The sequence below is a fragment of the Schistosoma mansoni genome, chromosome 4 (genome assembly GCF_000237925.1).
Source record: "Schistosoma mansoni strain Puerto Rico chromosome 4, complete genome".
Lineage (NCBI taxonomy): Eukaryota > Metazoa > Platyhelminthes > Trematoda > Strigeidida > Schistosomatidae > Schistosoma > Schistosoma mansoni.
In genome coordinates this window covers 10,961,311-10,977,596 of record NC_031498.1, presented here as the reverse complement: position 1 = coordinate 10,977,596, position 16,286 = coordinate 10,961,311, and the positions used below count along the sequence as shown (strand labels likewise).

The 16,286-nt window shown below is 34.0% G+C and overlaps 1 protein-coding gene across 1 annotated transcript; it reads left to right on the top strand.

The window, feature by feature from the left end:
• Positions 1–218: 218 nt before the first annotated feature.
• Smp_135510 (NAALADASE L peptidase (M28 family)) lies at positions 219–15,167 on the top strand. The gene is made up of 10 exons (XM_018796805.1): positions 219–382; positions 1,684–1,845; positions 4,320–4,805; positions 5,618–5,789; positions 7,263–7,489; positions 8,111–8,408; positions 10,168–10,252; positions 11,165–11,441; positions 13,661–13,748; positions 14,748–15,167. The coding sequence occupies exons 1-10, from the start codon at positions 256–258 to the stop codon at positions 15,061–15,063; spliced, it is 2,238 nt and encodes a 745-aa protein (XP_018651911.1). The 5' UTR covers positions 219–255; the 3' UTR covers positions 15,064–15,167.
• Positions 15,168–16,286: the final 1,119 nt, after the last annotated feature.

Here is a 16,286-nt window from a genome sequence, read left to right as displayed (position 1 = left end):
AATATTCCTAGTCTTACGGACAATAAATGATTTACCTGTAGGTTTTTACCATCTTTATTTCACCAAAATAAATATTTATGTTCAATATTTTAGTTTAGTTTGAATACAATATTGGTTATTGAGTAGTCTCCGTTTAATAATTTGCCAGTATTCCATCGTATGAGTATTAAAGTGTTGAACAATCGTTATTTTTTCACCCTTTTAGGATCAATAAAACAAAAGATAAATGAACATCACGGGTTTTCCTCGTACATAATGTGGCAAGAAATATCACAAAATTTGTGTAAAAATGTGTCGGATACCTTTTTATTGGAATACATGCATAAATTCTGTGGTGGCAACCCTCACTGTTCTGGTAGCGAAGGAAATTACGAAATTGCGAGTAAATACATTTTACTGTACTTTTTAAATTTTTCCAAGTCGATCTGCTTTCACAGTTATTAATTAAGTTGGTTCATACTAGTTATTTTTGTTCAGTGCTTCATGTAATGTGACACTTGGATTTAATAATGTCTTATGGCTATGCGATTAGAATAAGTATTTAGACATTGTGAAAATTCTCGTGTTTGTTTTCAGTACGTTAGGGGAACTTACATGTATATGGGTTCCAAGTCAAAATAAATCTGTAAATAAATAGACAAGTTTAGGGGTAGTTTTTATAGGGATCATATCCTAGCTGCAACTGTACACTTAACTATTTGTAATTCCCATTTGTTATCGGAACATGGGATTCGTTCCTCTTATTGACTTATAGATTGTAATTACTGATTCAATTCCTAGCTAAAAGTCCATCTGAGCCACTGTGACTGATTTCATGCTCCCAAATGCCATGGTACGGCCTAGGATGGGGGAGTCACCTCTCCTCGAAATACTCGCACATGGCCACGCGTATACAACCACTGCCAGGGAAGTCCTATTCACTGCCTTCTCGTAGCGGGGGTGTTGTTTACGAAATTGAGAGGACGAAAAGCGAATGTCCGGCGCTCTAACCGGGTTGATGGACACGGAAAATCCACCTAAAGGAGTTGGAAAACCCTTATTCCAAACCAATGATGTATATGGACTCCAAGATCCTGAGGGAATAAATGGCGTATGAACCCATTGTGTTGGTAACCGGTTACCATGGGACTGGATATCCCAACGTTGCTCCATTGCCTTGTGGATTAGACATCTAGATCAAAGGCTCGGGGTGTGGCTCCCTAAGAAAACTAGCTGTTTCGGTTTGGGCGCCCGGATAGTATTCTAGCCCTCACACATCGAATGATTTGCCTGGTGCATATGTGTTTGATGCTTTTTATACCAATGTTTATGTGTTTAAATAAATGAATAAATCGTGTCATATCTAAAGGTTTCCAACTACATGTTATATTTATCGTATGGAAATCAACGTAGTAGCCTACACTTGCTAACGCGACATAGGCCAACTGTCAACGACTTCATGGGTCGATACTATATTGGCATGTTACCCGAGAGCTTTACTTTAACTCACTATTATGTCACATAGTCGCTGGGTCTTATCTTTAAACTTCTCTCCACCCACTTCAATCTGAACAGTCTGTTAGTGTCGCCCTCACATAATTATGTACTTGGTTCCTAAGTCACGATTGTAGATTGATTGATAATATTTATCTCTGGTTTTACAGTTCGACTTATTTATTGTCTAAAATATTATGAACATTGTAGACTTCATAGAAAGGAGCTGGATAGAATGGGGTTGGCCTGTTGTCGACAGACAAGAATTTTATGTGACTCTACCTTTGGGCCCTCCTGAAAATGGTCCATGGAATGAGGTTCTTCTTACCAACTCGGACGGTACCGAAGTCATACACGGAGCTCAAAATAGTGGTGAGTTTCTACATTTTTATACCTACTATTCGGTCATTTTAGTGAATATTTTTCATTAAAGCCATAACTGTTTAGAATATATCCGTACTCCAGAGTAATTAGTAGTTATTCATCTAGATGTATGGTTAAATCTTTTCTATTTGTTGATGATTTGTCGAACATTACATGTTGAGCCTTTTTCAATACTGAGATTACTAATGAACATGAGTCGGAAAACCATCTAAAGCAGGACAGCTGTCGCATCCTAGTATCTGGCTCCTCAGTAGCACCCATCCATATAGGGTTGTTACTTAAAGTGCTTTTACCTAATGTATGTTTCAACAACATATGTTCTATACGATAATACTTAGTTAAGTTCTAGAAACTCCGTGAAGTCACTTCTATTTGACGAATCTCAGGAATTGAAGGTTGAAATGTAATGTTATCTTTGTTACAAGTCGTCGGTTGTAAATATTGTACTATATATGCTATATTATCAGTGACAAACCATTTTACCTTCGTTAATTTATTTCTAGTTTCTTAGCACACTACTAGCATGTTCCTTCTTTAGACGTACAATCAGAATGAAGAAAGAATGTTCACGAGTCTGTCATAGTTTCGATTTATATATTATTTGATTGAGGATGTATGATATACGACCACAATGTACTACGGTTTACAGGTCTTAGTAAAAAAATGGTGTCTTTTTTAGATATTAAACTGAGTAAGTGTTAACTAACTTGTTTTTTCTACGACAATTATGTACGAAAATAATATCAAATAATAATAGTTCTTGCTACCTACACCACTATAATCATTGTCCATTGACTTTTTAACTTATATCATATCTGATCAACGTTTTCATTTTAATGGGACTTAAACAACAGTTGTTTGGTTGCATAAGGTATTCGTCAATGTAATGAGCTCTCATGATTATCATATGAAAATGACCAATATTCATCAGGGAAAAATATTTCGCAAGAGATGTCAACAAAAGTGTTTAAAACAATACTAGTAGAGTAATTGTTAGCGAGAAGTAGATTGGATTAAAGCATGTATCTTGCACGGTTGCGTTGCCGCACGCTGATTGGATAATAATTAGCCAATCAGCGCTGGCCGATACTTTTTAGAAGACCCTAGAATCTTCTCATGTAAAAAATACTAGAAATATACTGACGTATCTCTTATTATGCTTCTAACTCCCATCTACCCTTGTCATTTGGAATATAATTTCTTCCTGTTCAACCGTGTTCTGATCTGGGGACTTGTCGAGTGAATTGGTGTCCAAGAATACCAAACAATAGGAATAGCTGGGTCGTAATAAGAGAAATTATAACAGTAATATGCCAACAACAAAACTGTAGTTTAGTTGTTTGAGGATTCCGATTTCCGGATCACAAACTCAAACTCTGCTCCTTCTGCTGCAATTCGGGGAGCTGGGTTATGTCTCTGTTCGTTAAATGAAGACTGGTTTAAAGTTAAGTGCAGGAAAGTGTGCATGTTTTAAGTACTTCATCAAAATTTTGTATTGTAATTTTAGATGTGAATTCATAATTAAGTTTCATTTCTCGATTATTTTAACGTCATCTTGTGTTCAGTTTCATAATTACACACCAAACCATCCACATCTTGTATTCTTAAGTATCTCTTAGTCTAGTCTGAGATTACACTAGCTTTTACTGCTGTTTTACCTCATTTCGATAATCCATTCATAACTCACTACATCTGAAAGTTCGAACTTCTCTGCTTCTACTTCAGTTTATGCAACTGTGTAGTATCATTAACCCTCATACTTAGTATATTGCCCAAAGTCCAGTACAAGAATCTGTACCTGGAGAATGAGTCGCTTTAAATTCCATTTTAGTTTTTCGTAATGATATAGACGCTAACAGGTGATTAAAACTTTTGTTTCATGTATTCTACGTTTCTCACACTTTGAATTTAGTGACTGTATCATACTATGGTGTGTGCTACTTATGTCGACATACATAAGTAGTGTGTAACACCAATCGGAAGTAGAAAATCTGGCAGCAGAAAGCTAAGGTGATCGAATTGAAGAGAATAGAAGGGAAAATATAAAGGAATTGTGAGCTGGAAGAATCATACAGAGTGTGAGGGACAAGTGATGGAAATTTGCAAATTAAGTGTTCAGTGTATTGTTCTCATATTTTACCAAGATATTTTGTAATTTTGCATTAAAAATACATCGGCTGTCCCCACTTGTGATCTGGTTCACTACGTCACTGGAGTATTATTGTGTGCTACACTGGGAACGCTTGTGATTAAGTAACCCTTTCTCATCAAAATTTTTTTTCATACTGATGGACTTAAACAAATTATTATTCTAGTTAATTGGGTTGAGACATTGAATTTAACTGATGTAAACGAATAATCGTGTTTCTATTTCTGTCAATATTTTTTCACAGTTTCTTAAATTTTCTGTAAAACACGTTGATTTTTAAAATATTTTGGAGAATAATTTCTTATATCTATAGTTACTGTTCCATCGAAGTCTGAAATATGCTCTCAAAATGTAACTGTTGACAACTCCGACAGTAAGCAGTTACCTGTTTATCAGGCTTATTCGTGCTCTGGTGTGTCGTTTGGATATTTGGTATTTGTGAACTATGCAAGACGTAAGGATTTGCTGTTGTTTGATAAATTGCAAGGCCGAAAAAAGGGTGAACCTAGTCATATATGTAACAAGAATTTGATTGTTATTGCTAGACTGGGCAACGGAACTCGACAATCCAAGTTAAAAAATTTAATGGAACACTGCACTTGTGGTCAAAATAATACTTCACTTCCTGACCACCATCCTGGCGCTCTTATTCTGTATCCTGATCCACAAGATTTTGCTGCAGATGGTCTAGTTTATCCTAATGGCAAAGGGCTACCAGGGGATGCTCCTGTATTTGGTCATATGAATATGAAATATGCTGGCGGTGGTGACTCGACCTGCACTGGATTTCCATCGCTTCGTGAGTTGGTATTTTCTATTGTTTAGGATTGGTGTGCACTTCAGATATTTACCTACCGACTAAAGGATTTTTTCGGAACAATCTTAGTTTATCCTTTTCTGACCAGAATCGAGTTGATATGAATATACTGATACATAAAGTAGCTGTTCTGTCGTCTGTTGCTTCTACAAGTTTTCTAGGGAGTATGTTTAAATATAGGTCTTTGGTAATATTTGATGAATTTTTGGATAATAAAGGCATTAGGATTTTCATGAAAATTTAATCTGTTTATCAGTCAGTCATATGCAACACATAACCTGGAATAAATGTACATCGGTTCGAGTTTCCACAACACGTAGCCACAAATGTGTGGAATTATCAAGATAAATTTCGGAGTAGTCATATTTAGTAACATTGTCAATAGTGGTAAAAAAATACTAAAAAAAGTTATTAGCGGTATGATTTAACAGGAAAGGGTGAATTGGTGAAATGAAAGTACATGAGGCGAAATTAAGAATCTAAGGGAAGATAAAGAGGGCATGCACTTTTACTACTTTCAATGTCACCCAATTGAACAACCCATACCATTTATATGTATAATTTTGATTCTCTTGTGTTTTTTAGTTCTTCAATATATATTGGATTTATTGATGAATTATAACGGCCTGAGGTTTTATCGAAAGACTAATTTGTTTACTGACATTTCAGTTGATAAAACTAGTTAAACGTTTGATGATTTTTTTCATTTTATTAAATTACTTGACTGTTTGCCAAAATTTCTATTTTGAACTTTTAAAACATATCTTAGTTTTATGTTGTCTTTTTGATTCCAGCCCATATTTATCGAACTGATACACTTGTACAAGGTGATGCCCTTACACAGATTCCTGTTCAACCTGTTGGTTATGATGATGCCAAAATATTTTTATCGAGCTTAGAGGGACCGACTATCCCTAATGATTGGGATACTCGTTTGGCGACTCATTTGGGACCATCAACTAAAACGTAAGGTTTTAGAAGTAATTCTATTTTTGACAACTGGCTTTCAAAGTTATTCTTTGTAAGCCAAGTGGTTCATGAGTATTTTATGCTGCGTCAGTTGGAGACATGGTGATCATTTTGTTATTGTTCGTATGGTTGATTATCTCACTCTGTTCAAATACTCAGTCCCTCAGAGTATCAGTTAATTCAGTGATAACACTTTGATGAAATGACATATGGTTAGATTTGAAAGGAAGGTTGGTGAAGGTTTCTGACTATTTTGAGAAACAGCAAGACAATCCAAATCGTTAACTTACTGTTGAATATAACCATATAGCAATTTATTGATTGTATAAGTAGGCTTGGGTGATGCTTTATTCATATGTTATTTTGTTTCCTTTAATATACTTTTCTAGCTAAGAATTCCATTCTCAGAGATATTTTTCAAAAGTAATTCCACATACTTTAATTGGTGACTTACAATACTGCTTTTTACTTAGCATGAAATAGTACCTTATAAATTACAACTCTTGGTAAGTATATTCGGATATGCTGATTAAATTACGAACTATTCTACAGTGTACGTAATAGTGGCTAGATAAAGGTCCGTGATCGAAAGCTCAATTTATAAAACCCTAAATCTTAACGTGTACTTAGACACACCGTTCAACTATCAGTTCTCATTTTCAAATCTGACCTCACCTTCTCTCTATTTTTCAGTTAGTTAGTACCTCGAGTGCTCGCATCATAAGTGTGGTTCAGAGTAAGCGAATCTCTGCTGGATTACTAAGTTATATTTCCCGTTTCAAACTTCATCCAACGTTATGGATTCACAATTCTTTATAGAACTTAGTTTGGTTTATGTTTGAATTTAATCCTATCTGGTTTCCCCTACGTAGTGCACCCATGATCTTGGTAATGACTTATTTTTCCTCAAGCTTGTCTAATCATAGTATAAAACTAAGATAAAAAAAGGAAATTACTGTAGCTGGCTTATGAAGATTATAGGAGGGAGATAGATTTTGAATTAATCCGCCTCACTATGTCAGTTTTTAAGGTGTCTTATCTAAAATCCAGAATTATTATTTTTCTGGCCCCAACCGGTAAACTCCAATTCAAATCTAGATTACAGTCGATTATGTCAGTCTACCTGTTCAATGTATTCATTTGATTACCTTAGTTTTCTCGTTTACTCAGTCCTAGGCCACCTAATGTTGGCAGATTGTGAGTTTTCTTAATTAGGTATTCGTTTATAAAAATTGCGATTATTTTCAATTCTTCTGCCTATATAGGTCATTATAAGTTTCTAATTTAATGTCAGAATATTTTTTTATTTATTAAGAAATAGATTGCTAATGTAAAGTTTGTGGTAAAATTATTTCTTTGTATTTTACAATTCCTAATAATATTGACTGCATCAGTGTAGGATTGTCACATCCTGTAACCCTGACTAAAAAGCTTTAAAAAGTGGACATGTTTGTTTCTTTATCTTTACAGCTGCTTAAAAGTTGTAGTACATAATCAAGTCTCTAAAAACCCAGTGAAGTTATGTAATATAGTGGGTATAATGCCGGGTGAAATAACACCCACTTCAACTGAATCTGATCAATATATAATTATGGGTAATCATCATGATTCATGGGTACAAGGTGCTTGTGATCCAGGATCAGGTATGGTTATTTTACAAGAAATCGCTCGAATTCTCGGTGAGGCTTATCGTAATGGTAAGATTATTTACTTCTGTTGTAATATGCAATGTGGAGATGAAGCTATTCTTGCAAATAAATCCTTAATCATCGTTAATTTATCATCGAGAATTTTGTGTTAAAGCAGGTGATGGTGTTTGATCAATAAGGTTCCACCCAGTCGCATCAAAATAGTAAACTTTCATTGATAGGCAGTAGGAATTTAAAGAATTGGTATGCATGAATAATTAATGATATAGAGTGAATGAAATTACAAGGCTTGTATTCTTTCTACATGACTAATGAAGTTTTCTAGATTACATTCTGGATCACCATTTAAATCAGAAAGTCATTGTAGCCTTATTTTTAGCATTACGATCTACACTAACGAGATTAAAATTAGTCTATATCTTTGTAGCTCGTAGCAACAATTATAAGTTGTAATAGTGGTCACTTTTTATTAAGCAGTTTACTATTATTAACAATTTCGTATCAATCCACAGTACTTTACATGGTTCCGGGTAAAGGAGTCTACTTTTGAAATCAGTACTTCACTTTTGTTAGATTTTACACTAGAAATATGATGAAGTTTAAGAAACAGGTTATATATATATATATATTCATTTAGTAAACCTTATGTATTACTGTTTTTGAAAAAAGGTTTCAAACCTCGTCGTACGATAATTCTTGGTTCTTGGGATGGAGAGGAATTTTCTGTCTTGGGTTCAACACATTTTGTACATAAATCTGAATATGAACTATTGTCTAGATGTGTTGTTTACATCAATTCAGATTGTCCAGTTAAAGGTCATAAAAACTTTTCAGCTCGAACCGATAGTTTATTAATTGATAGTCTTATAAATGCCGCAAAACTAGTCCCAGTTGACCCACCAATAAATATGCAATCATTCTATGATGAATGGTTAAACAATAAAATGAGTGATCGTAATGAACCTGTGTAAGTTTTAATTTTATTTTCAAGATGCTAGAAAGATGTTTTGTTATTAATTAAAATTATTTTATATTTCGAATATTCAAGGCCTAGCCATTAGGATAGATTTCTCTGTTTCAATAGTCATTTTTAACATGAAAAATAATAAACAAGTGCTTTTAACTTTATTGTATGTAGAAAGTATTTCAGGCGCAAGAAAGTCAGTATAAGCAAAGATAGATAGTGGCTAGCAGTGGAATCCAGGACGCGCGTTTCGTTCTATTTAAGACTCGTCGGCTGGATGCACCTGTATCTCAGAGTTGATGTTGACGAAACCCACGTCCTAGATTCCACTATCGACCTTAGAATGTTTGTGGATTAAGGCAATATCGAGGTGATACGCACAGTATACACATATGCCAATAAGACACTGATCAACTGCAGTCCTAAACATCAATGGGAAGATTCAAGTAAACAATATCACGTGAATTTTACAAGAAAGTCAGTTCCATCTTACGTATATTTGATATCGGTTTCAGGGTATTCTGTCGATTAAATAGTGATTGTTACTGTTATGTCCTGTGTCGCATATGTTGTGTACATGTCAGATGTGTTGCATCCGTTATTCTACTGCTTATATTTAGGAACAGGAACAATGTCGATCCCCACATTGCGCTAAGTAAGAACAACATACTGGTGCAAATGGTGACCTATTGACTCTCTAAATAAACATCTTCATTTAACCAAATGCACTTATTTATGTACTAATTTTACACACAGTTGATTAGTTAATAAACGTTGTATAAGTTAAAGGATACACAGGGTTACTGTAAAACATATACGAAGTTCACACAGAATATTACTAAAAGTATTTTCACACCTGCCATACTAAACGAAATTCTTACTTTATTGGTACAAACATATTAACCTAAAGTAATGTCACGCTGGAAAATATAGAATTAATATCGTAACGAATAAAATTCTAAGTGTGTATAATAACAAATAGCAAATTCGTGTATGAGGTTCTTCTCTTGGTACTTTCACATATCAATTAGGGAACAGAAGTTATTCCTTGTTATAAAATAACGTCATCTGCGAACATAATTCAAGGTTCGAAAATTAGATTCTGAGTTCATTCTAGAACTTTATGCAAAGGATCGGTAAAGTGAGTTTCTCATTATCACTGTTGATGTTGCAGATTCACGTGTAAGATCATTTCGTGATATAAATGCGAATAAAAAGGCGTAGTTACAATAAGCTTAATTGTAAATTTTTATTGATTGATCAGTACATGAACTTGCACAATGACATTGATTTTAGTTCCGCTTGACAGACGGACAGAAGGTTCTAGACTTGCTGAATGATCATAAGTGAAATGGTCAAGACCATTGCAAACGACTTGAAGCCAAGTCACTAAGGTTTCTCAACCATAGAACATGTGAACTATGTCACATTGTTACAATGACGATCGTTTACTTTATGATTTAGTTAAATTTTATATAACTTCTTTACTAGTTATTCTCTTCTAATATAAGCGACCCATTTGTGAACATAACTATCAATTACGGCCTGTTTCGTTCATCTTTTACTCTAATATTTCATTTATATTAGTTTCATAAGTTATGTTTTGGTTATATAACCTCTAACTTTTTATCTTTCATGACTGGCGATAATGTACTTCCTGCTCCTGTTATTATTTTGCACTGGTATATTACTTATAATGCAAAATATGTTGTAATTCTGAAAATGCACTCCTAACTATTTATTTTGATCAGTGTTTTTCTAGAATCACGTCTCTTGGTGGTGGATCGGATCATATACCTTTTGCCTATCGTTTGGGGATTCCATCAACATATCCAGAATTTCTACCAGTAAGTTTGTTTAGTGTTTGACACTAAAACGCTATTCTTACACTGATATACAAGGTCATTAGATTGGAAACCTTGATGACAAATTTTAACGTAGTTCAATGAATTGTGTTGTAATAAATTATTGGTTATATATCACATATAATTGTGTCTTCTTAGCATTCCTCAAGGATCGTTGAGTAACATTGTGACCAATGTCATGGGTAAACAGTGTACTAGACGAAGGTGGCACATCAATCAGTAAGGTTGTAAGTCTTCATCGACTGAATTGTTCAGAACATGTGTTACGTATGCCTAAACTCCGCCTACTTGGACGGGCAATGTTTGTTGTTGTAGAAGCAGTTTGGAATAAAGCTTGGAGCTGCCAAGTCAAGATGTGGTATCAGTCCATGAAGTTATTGGCTGTTCGTATGAGCACTTTTGTCAGAAACAGATTACCTGGTCGGAGTCCGATCAATAACCATGTTTAATGGTTATGGAACGTTGGGTGACATGGCTTAAAATCAGTCGCAGTGGCACAGTTGCATTCACTTTTTATCTTACCCAAGATCTTTAGTTTTAATGTTCTCACATTGACACCTCTTTTTATCTTTTCGAACTATGTTCTCAATGATTAATTTTTGCACTGATACTATTAATGTTTCTCAATTCATGGTAATTTCATCTCATTTTGGTAATCTGGTCATAATGACTATCGTCAACGAACACTTGTTTTGTTTGTTTTTGAAGTGAACAAAATGTATGGCGTAGTTCACTTCGATTTACATAATGTTTTATCTTCATTTGATTGATAGAATTTTGCATGTCTAACATCAAGTTACTAAGTAATTAGTAGGCTAAATATTTTCTGTGATTATAATTTAACAATTGTATGTTTTATTTTATTCCATTAACGTTTCTTTCTTTTTGTTATAGGACGATGGCTTATACAATACACCAGTTTACCACACTGCTTATGATATTATTGATGTTGTAGAAAGATTTACTGATCCTGCTTCATTTACAGGTCACTTGCCTCGACATAGATTAATTACTCGTTTAATATTAACTCTTATCATACAGTTTGCATGTACTCCACGTCTACCACTGTCAATATTGAGATGTTCACAATGTTTATTGGATGATTGGTTGAAATTTATGGAGTTGGTAACTCATCAAATACCTAATATTTCAGAATATGGTGTGAATCTAGGTAATTTTTTAATATTTGTTCATATATCCCGAATAATTTTTTGTTCTGACTATTGGAAGTTGTTGATTGTCCTCAACAGTTCCTTCTTTTTGTAATTAGCCATAACTGTCTTTTCAAATGTCTTTACATAAGGTTTTTTAAATGAAATGTTTCATCTTTTGATGGATTCAATCCAGCTTACTTCAAAAATTTCTATTCCCAATTAAATAAACCGAATCTACTCTCATTTAATCGGCTTTTTCACGTTGATTGTTTTTGTTATGAATTTAATAAAGATAATAAAAGCCGTATGCCGATTCGTTATTATTTTTATGTCCGGCTTTTACCACGTGATTTATCCACCAGTCGAAATACGACTTATCCAATCTTAGAATTATGCCAAAATCGATGACGTTCGACCGGTATGAACAGTCTAGCGTCCTTATTGGTCCCTTGTCCGCCTAGCCCTTCCAATTGAGTCCAGAAGACCAATGACAGTTTCTATTATGCGATTCATTTATTTCAAGCATACTCTGTTTATATACTAGAAAGAAAGACCGCATCACACCATAAAATAGAAAATAATATTTGTACAAGATCAAGCCAGATGTGGCTATAAACGTGGGAGACGGTAATCAATAAACCGAATATAATTTAGGGACAGTAAATCGTATAATGATAATTTATAGGTCAAAATAAAGCTTATAATAAGATGAATATAGGTATACACAATCTAACTACTCAATAGTTATACAATAAGAATATATATAGAATAATAGTCCATTAATAGGTCCCGGAAGTTACTCTTACTCATGTCTTCGCTAGGATATAACAATTTTTATACCCAAAAACCTGCTCTAAATCAAGCCTGTTCCGCTTAACATTCTTATGTTCTTAAAGCATCAGGTCTTTACACTAGTTATTAATCAGTGTTATTTAAACGACTGGGTTATGAGCTGTTACTATTCCATATGGCTGCGTTGTTCAGTAACTGTTATATGAATTTGCGTAATTGATTGTCTCCTACTCCTAGTGATTCGTAACCAATCGTGGCTATAGTATAACGCCGACTTTGAATGATAGCATTTAGATTCAACAGAATTCACATTATAACAGCAAAATCATAAAAAAGGACCAAGAGTTTTAACATCGTTGGTGAACTACTTATTATTATAAACCATTGAAAGGTAAGAGTTAGGACTTACTATGGAGTTTGAGTTACACTTATTCATATTGACAAACAGTTATGCACATAGTTCTTTGATTTCAAATGTGAAAAAGCTTTAAGTTACTTCAAAAATTCATTCATGATGGTTGAATGTTATATTTATTTCAATTTTGCTTGTTTGCCATCATTCTTCCATGAAAAATCAACCACTCACTCGCCGTTGTCTTAAGAACTGCCTAATTTCGTCCTGTCGTGTTTATCAATCTTAGTTCTCATAGTAACTTCCTATTGGTTGGTTTTACTTAGCATCCAGTTAAGTAAAAGTTGTTCGTCATCGCGTTTTGAATTTCTTAGAAAAGTGATCGAGTCACTATCCTAAATCTTATTAGTTCGGTGTTACAGTATATTTTTTATTTGGAATCTCAGCTTTACATAAATTGTGAAAAGTAATTGGACCCTATCTCTATTCAATCTGTTTATTTCACATCCATCATTATTCTGACAAATTAATTGCGATATTTTAGTATTGCAATTATCCATCTGATGGTTTTCATCTTACTTGCATATCGACGGTACAGAAACAGTTTCAACTCCCACCGATAACTCGAACTTACACATACATACAATCATTCATTCGTTTATCTTCACATTGTAGAGTTTTCATATGATTCGCATATCCTACTTAATAAAGCCAACATCTAAATATGATTGGATAAACACAATATAGATTTGATTTGATTATTGAACATGGTATATTCTTTGATAATTTTGATTTTGATTATTGCCCTGAAGAATTCCAGACCTGTTTGCTGAACGAAACGTTAGAATTATATAAATTTCAATCGCTGACATTGTTTCTTATATAATTTTCACAGATGTCTTTATACTGGGCGCCCATTTTCTGTCACACTATTCGTTCTAATATTGACGAATGTTCGTATAAATTTACATAATTTGCCTAATATTTTAAACTTTGATGGAAAGGTATTTGAGAGAAAACGATTTTCTGGCTAAAATTCTTTCTATCTGAATGAAAGTGACTAATTTTGTCATATCTCTTTTCTTTTCTTAGATTGGGTTTTGGAAGAAATCCAGAAGTTTAAGAAGTCATCTCAAGATTTTGAAGATTTTGCAAATACTGTGGAGCGAAATTGCACTAGGTAGGTTTAGGAATAGATAAAATGTTTGGCAAAATTGTCTCCCGATTTTTTATATCCCTGTTACTGCTCAGTTTTCATATTTCCTTCTAAGAGCTGTTCATGTTCGCATTAATAAAGCATTCCAGTCAAGAAACTGTAACTTGTATACTATTTAACAGTAACAAGTCAATTGATTAAATCAATGACTTCCAACTAATGTGGTTGCGACATGTATGACACACCGCTCACTCAGATAAGCTACGTTGGCTAACACAAATGTGGTAATAGGTTAAAAAAAGAGACTGATCAGTTTAAAGCTGTACAAGTCTATGACAAAACTGACTCAATCTCAGCCTCGTCAAGAAATGTGGAAATTTTTTCGGGTTCCGGTAGATGATTCAACAAATTAATTTTTATAGATTTGGGGAAATGAGTCTCAGTACTCGGTTCGCATCCACTGTCTTCTTGTTAACATTGTGTTGAACTTTACTTCTGTGGTAGTTTTCTTTTGAGCTAATCTTGATTTTTAGTTTTATTATCTGTGCCCTTACTCCTTTTCCCATGTTGTTTTTAAGTTTGAAGAATTGGACCGAAACATATGTATTATCGACCTTATGATTGGTGAGTAACTGAAGAACGGTCTAAATGACTACAAAGCGACTTTTATGAGTTTTATACGACGCAAAAACAAATGACTGATTTTACCTACCTTATGAAGAATTATATCATTTAATTTTACTTTTGAAAAATCGGATCTCTCAAGTTATAGCTTTTTGATATCTGTTTGAATTAGTCTTTACATTCTGTATTATTTCTTTTAGCCTCTCACTATAGTTTCATTATAAAGGGGTGATTTTATTATTATAAGATCATACGAAGAATGGAATAAGTGTCAAAAGTCACAGCAATGATTATGGTTAATAGACTGGATTCACCATGTAATGTGATAAACAGTCTATTGAAAAAGTCAGTCAACTATTTCTAAAAAACTAAAATTCTTTTCGTTTTTTTGAATTTTAGTTTTCCCTCCTACCTCAATCGTATACTTGTTGGCGTTTCTAAACATTTTGTTGCTGCTGGTCAATGTGAAAAATCATCTTTAAAAAATGTCATCCAAGGAACTACTGGTTATAAATCAGTTTATTTTCCTCATGTAAAATCATCATTTAAAAATCTTAAAATGTTATATGATAAATGTAAGACAAAAACTTTAAATTCAACAGAACTGTACGATTTCAAACTGGAACTTTCAAATGTCTTGAATTGTTTACAACAACTAACTAATTGGCTTCGAAATAGTTGGATTGGTTTAACTGATTTTTCATTAGCATTATAACAGTTACTCTTCATATTCACTTTTATATGGAATTTAGTAAAAGCCAACATACTTTTCATGTCATTGTATTAGATTTTTACTTTCAGAATATATTTTGTAGTTGCAAGTGATTTCTCTTCAATTTAAAGCGATGGATGTTATGTGAATTCCAAGAGTCGAGGAAGAGTAAGATAATAGAACAGTCCTGTGCTTAGTTAATTTCAATTGTTAAACCGTTACTCTTTAATGCCCGTGTCAGTTATTCTGAAACTATTTTTCCTCTTCAATATTTCTGACTTCAGTGCTTGAACTTTGATTTTTATGTGAAAATAGTTAAGTTTGTTAATGATTCTACTAAAGGTCGTTACTCGTCCTTGTTATATGTTAGTATTCTAGTTTACTATTATTATTCAGTGTTTACTGTCTATTAGGTGAGATAAACGCTTTCATGGAGGTTGTGCGCCTAGTATTTTTGTCTAAACCTTTGCCATATAACTGAACCCGAAACAGGTCGTAGGTTGATTTTAGGTTGGAAATTTTTTGAAATTTTATGATTGGTTTGCAAACATTTAACAACTTATTTCTGTATCAGAGTTGAAATCAGTTCGGTTTTCAGGTTTATCAAGAACTTTCGTATGAATCATGTGATGGAATAAATAAGTTGAGAAGAATTAGAGACCGTAAGTAAATACAATTATATCTGTATTTGCATATGCATATCACATGGACAAAATCATTTCGTACTCGTTGTTTCGATTTACTCTGTGTGCTTGCCGGTATGCCTTTTTTGGAAATCAAACTCTGAACGCTCGCAGTTAATTGATCACTGATTAGTGACTAGTTTTTTGTATATCAAGTCTCTGTGAAGGTGGGTGACACGGGCTCGAATCCTCTAGAGAATATCAGTACAAGGAAGCACCAGATACATATGCGCCACACAAATCTCATTTGATTTGTGTGAGAGCTGTGATACTGCCCGGGTGCCCAAACCGAAGCAGGTGGTTTCTTAGGGGGCCACACCCGGGGCCTTTGACCTCACGGTCTGATCCACAAAGCAGTGGAGCATCGTGAGGAGATGCAGCCCCATGGTAGCCGGTGACCAACGATTGATTCACACGCCATTTGTTCCCTCAGGATACTGGAGCCCATGTGCACCATTGGTTTGGAATCAGGGTTTTCCAACTCCCCTAGGTGGACTTTCCGTGTCCACCACCCGGTTAAAGCTCCGGACATTCGCTTTTTGT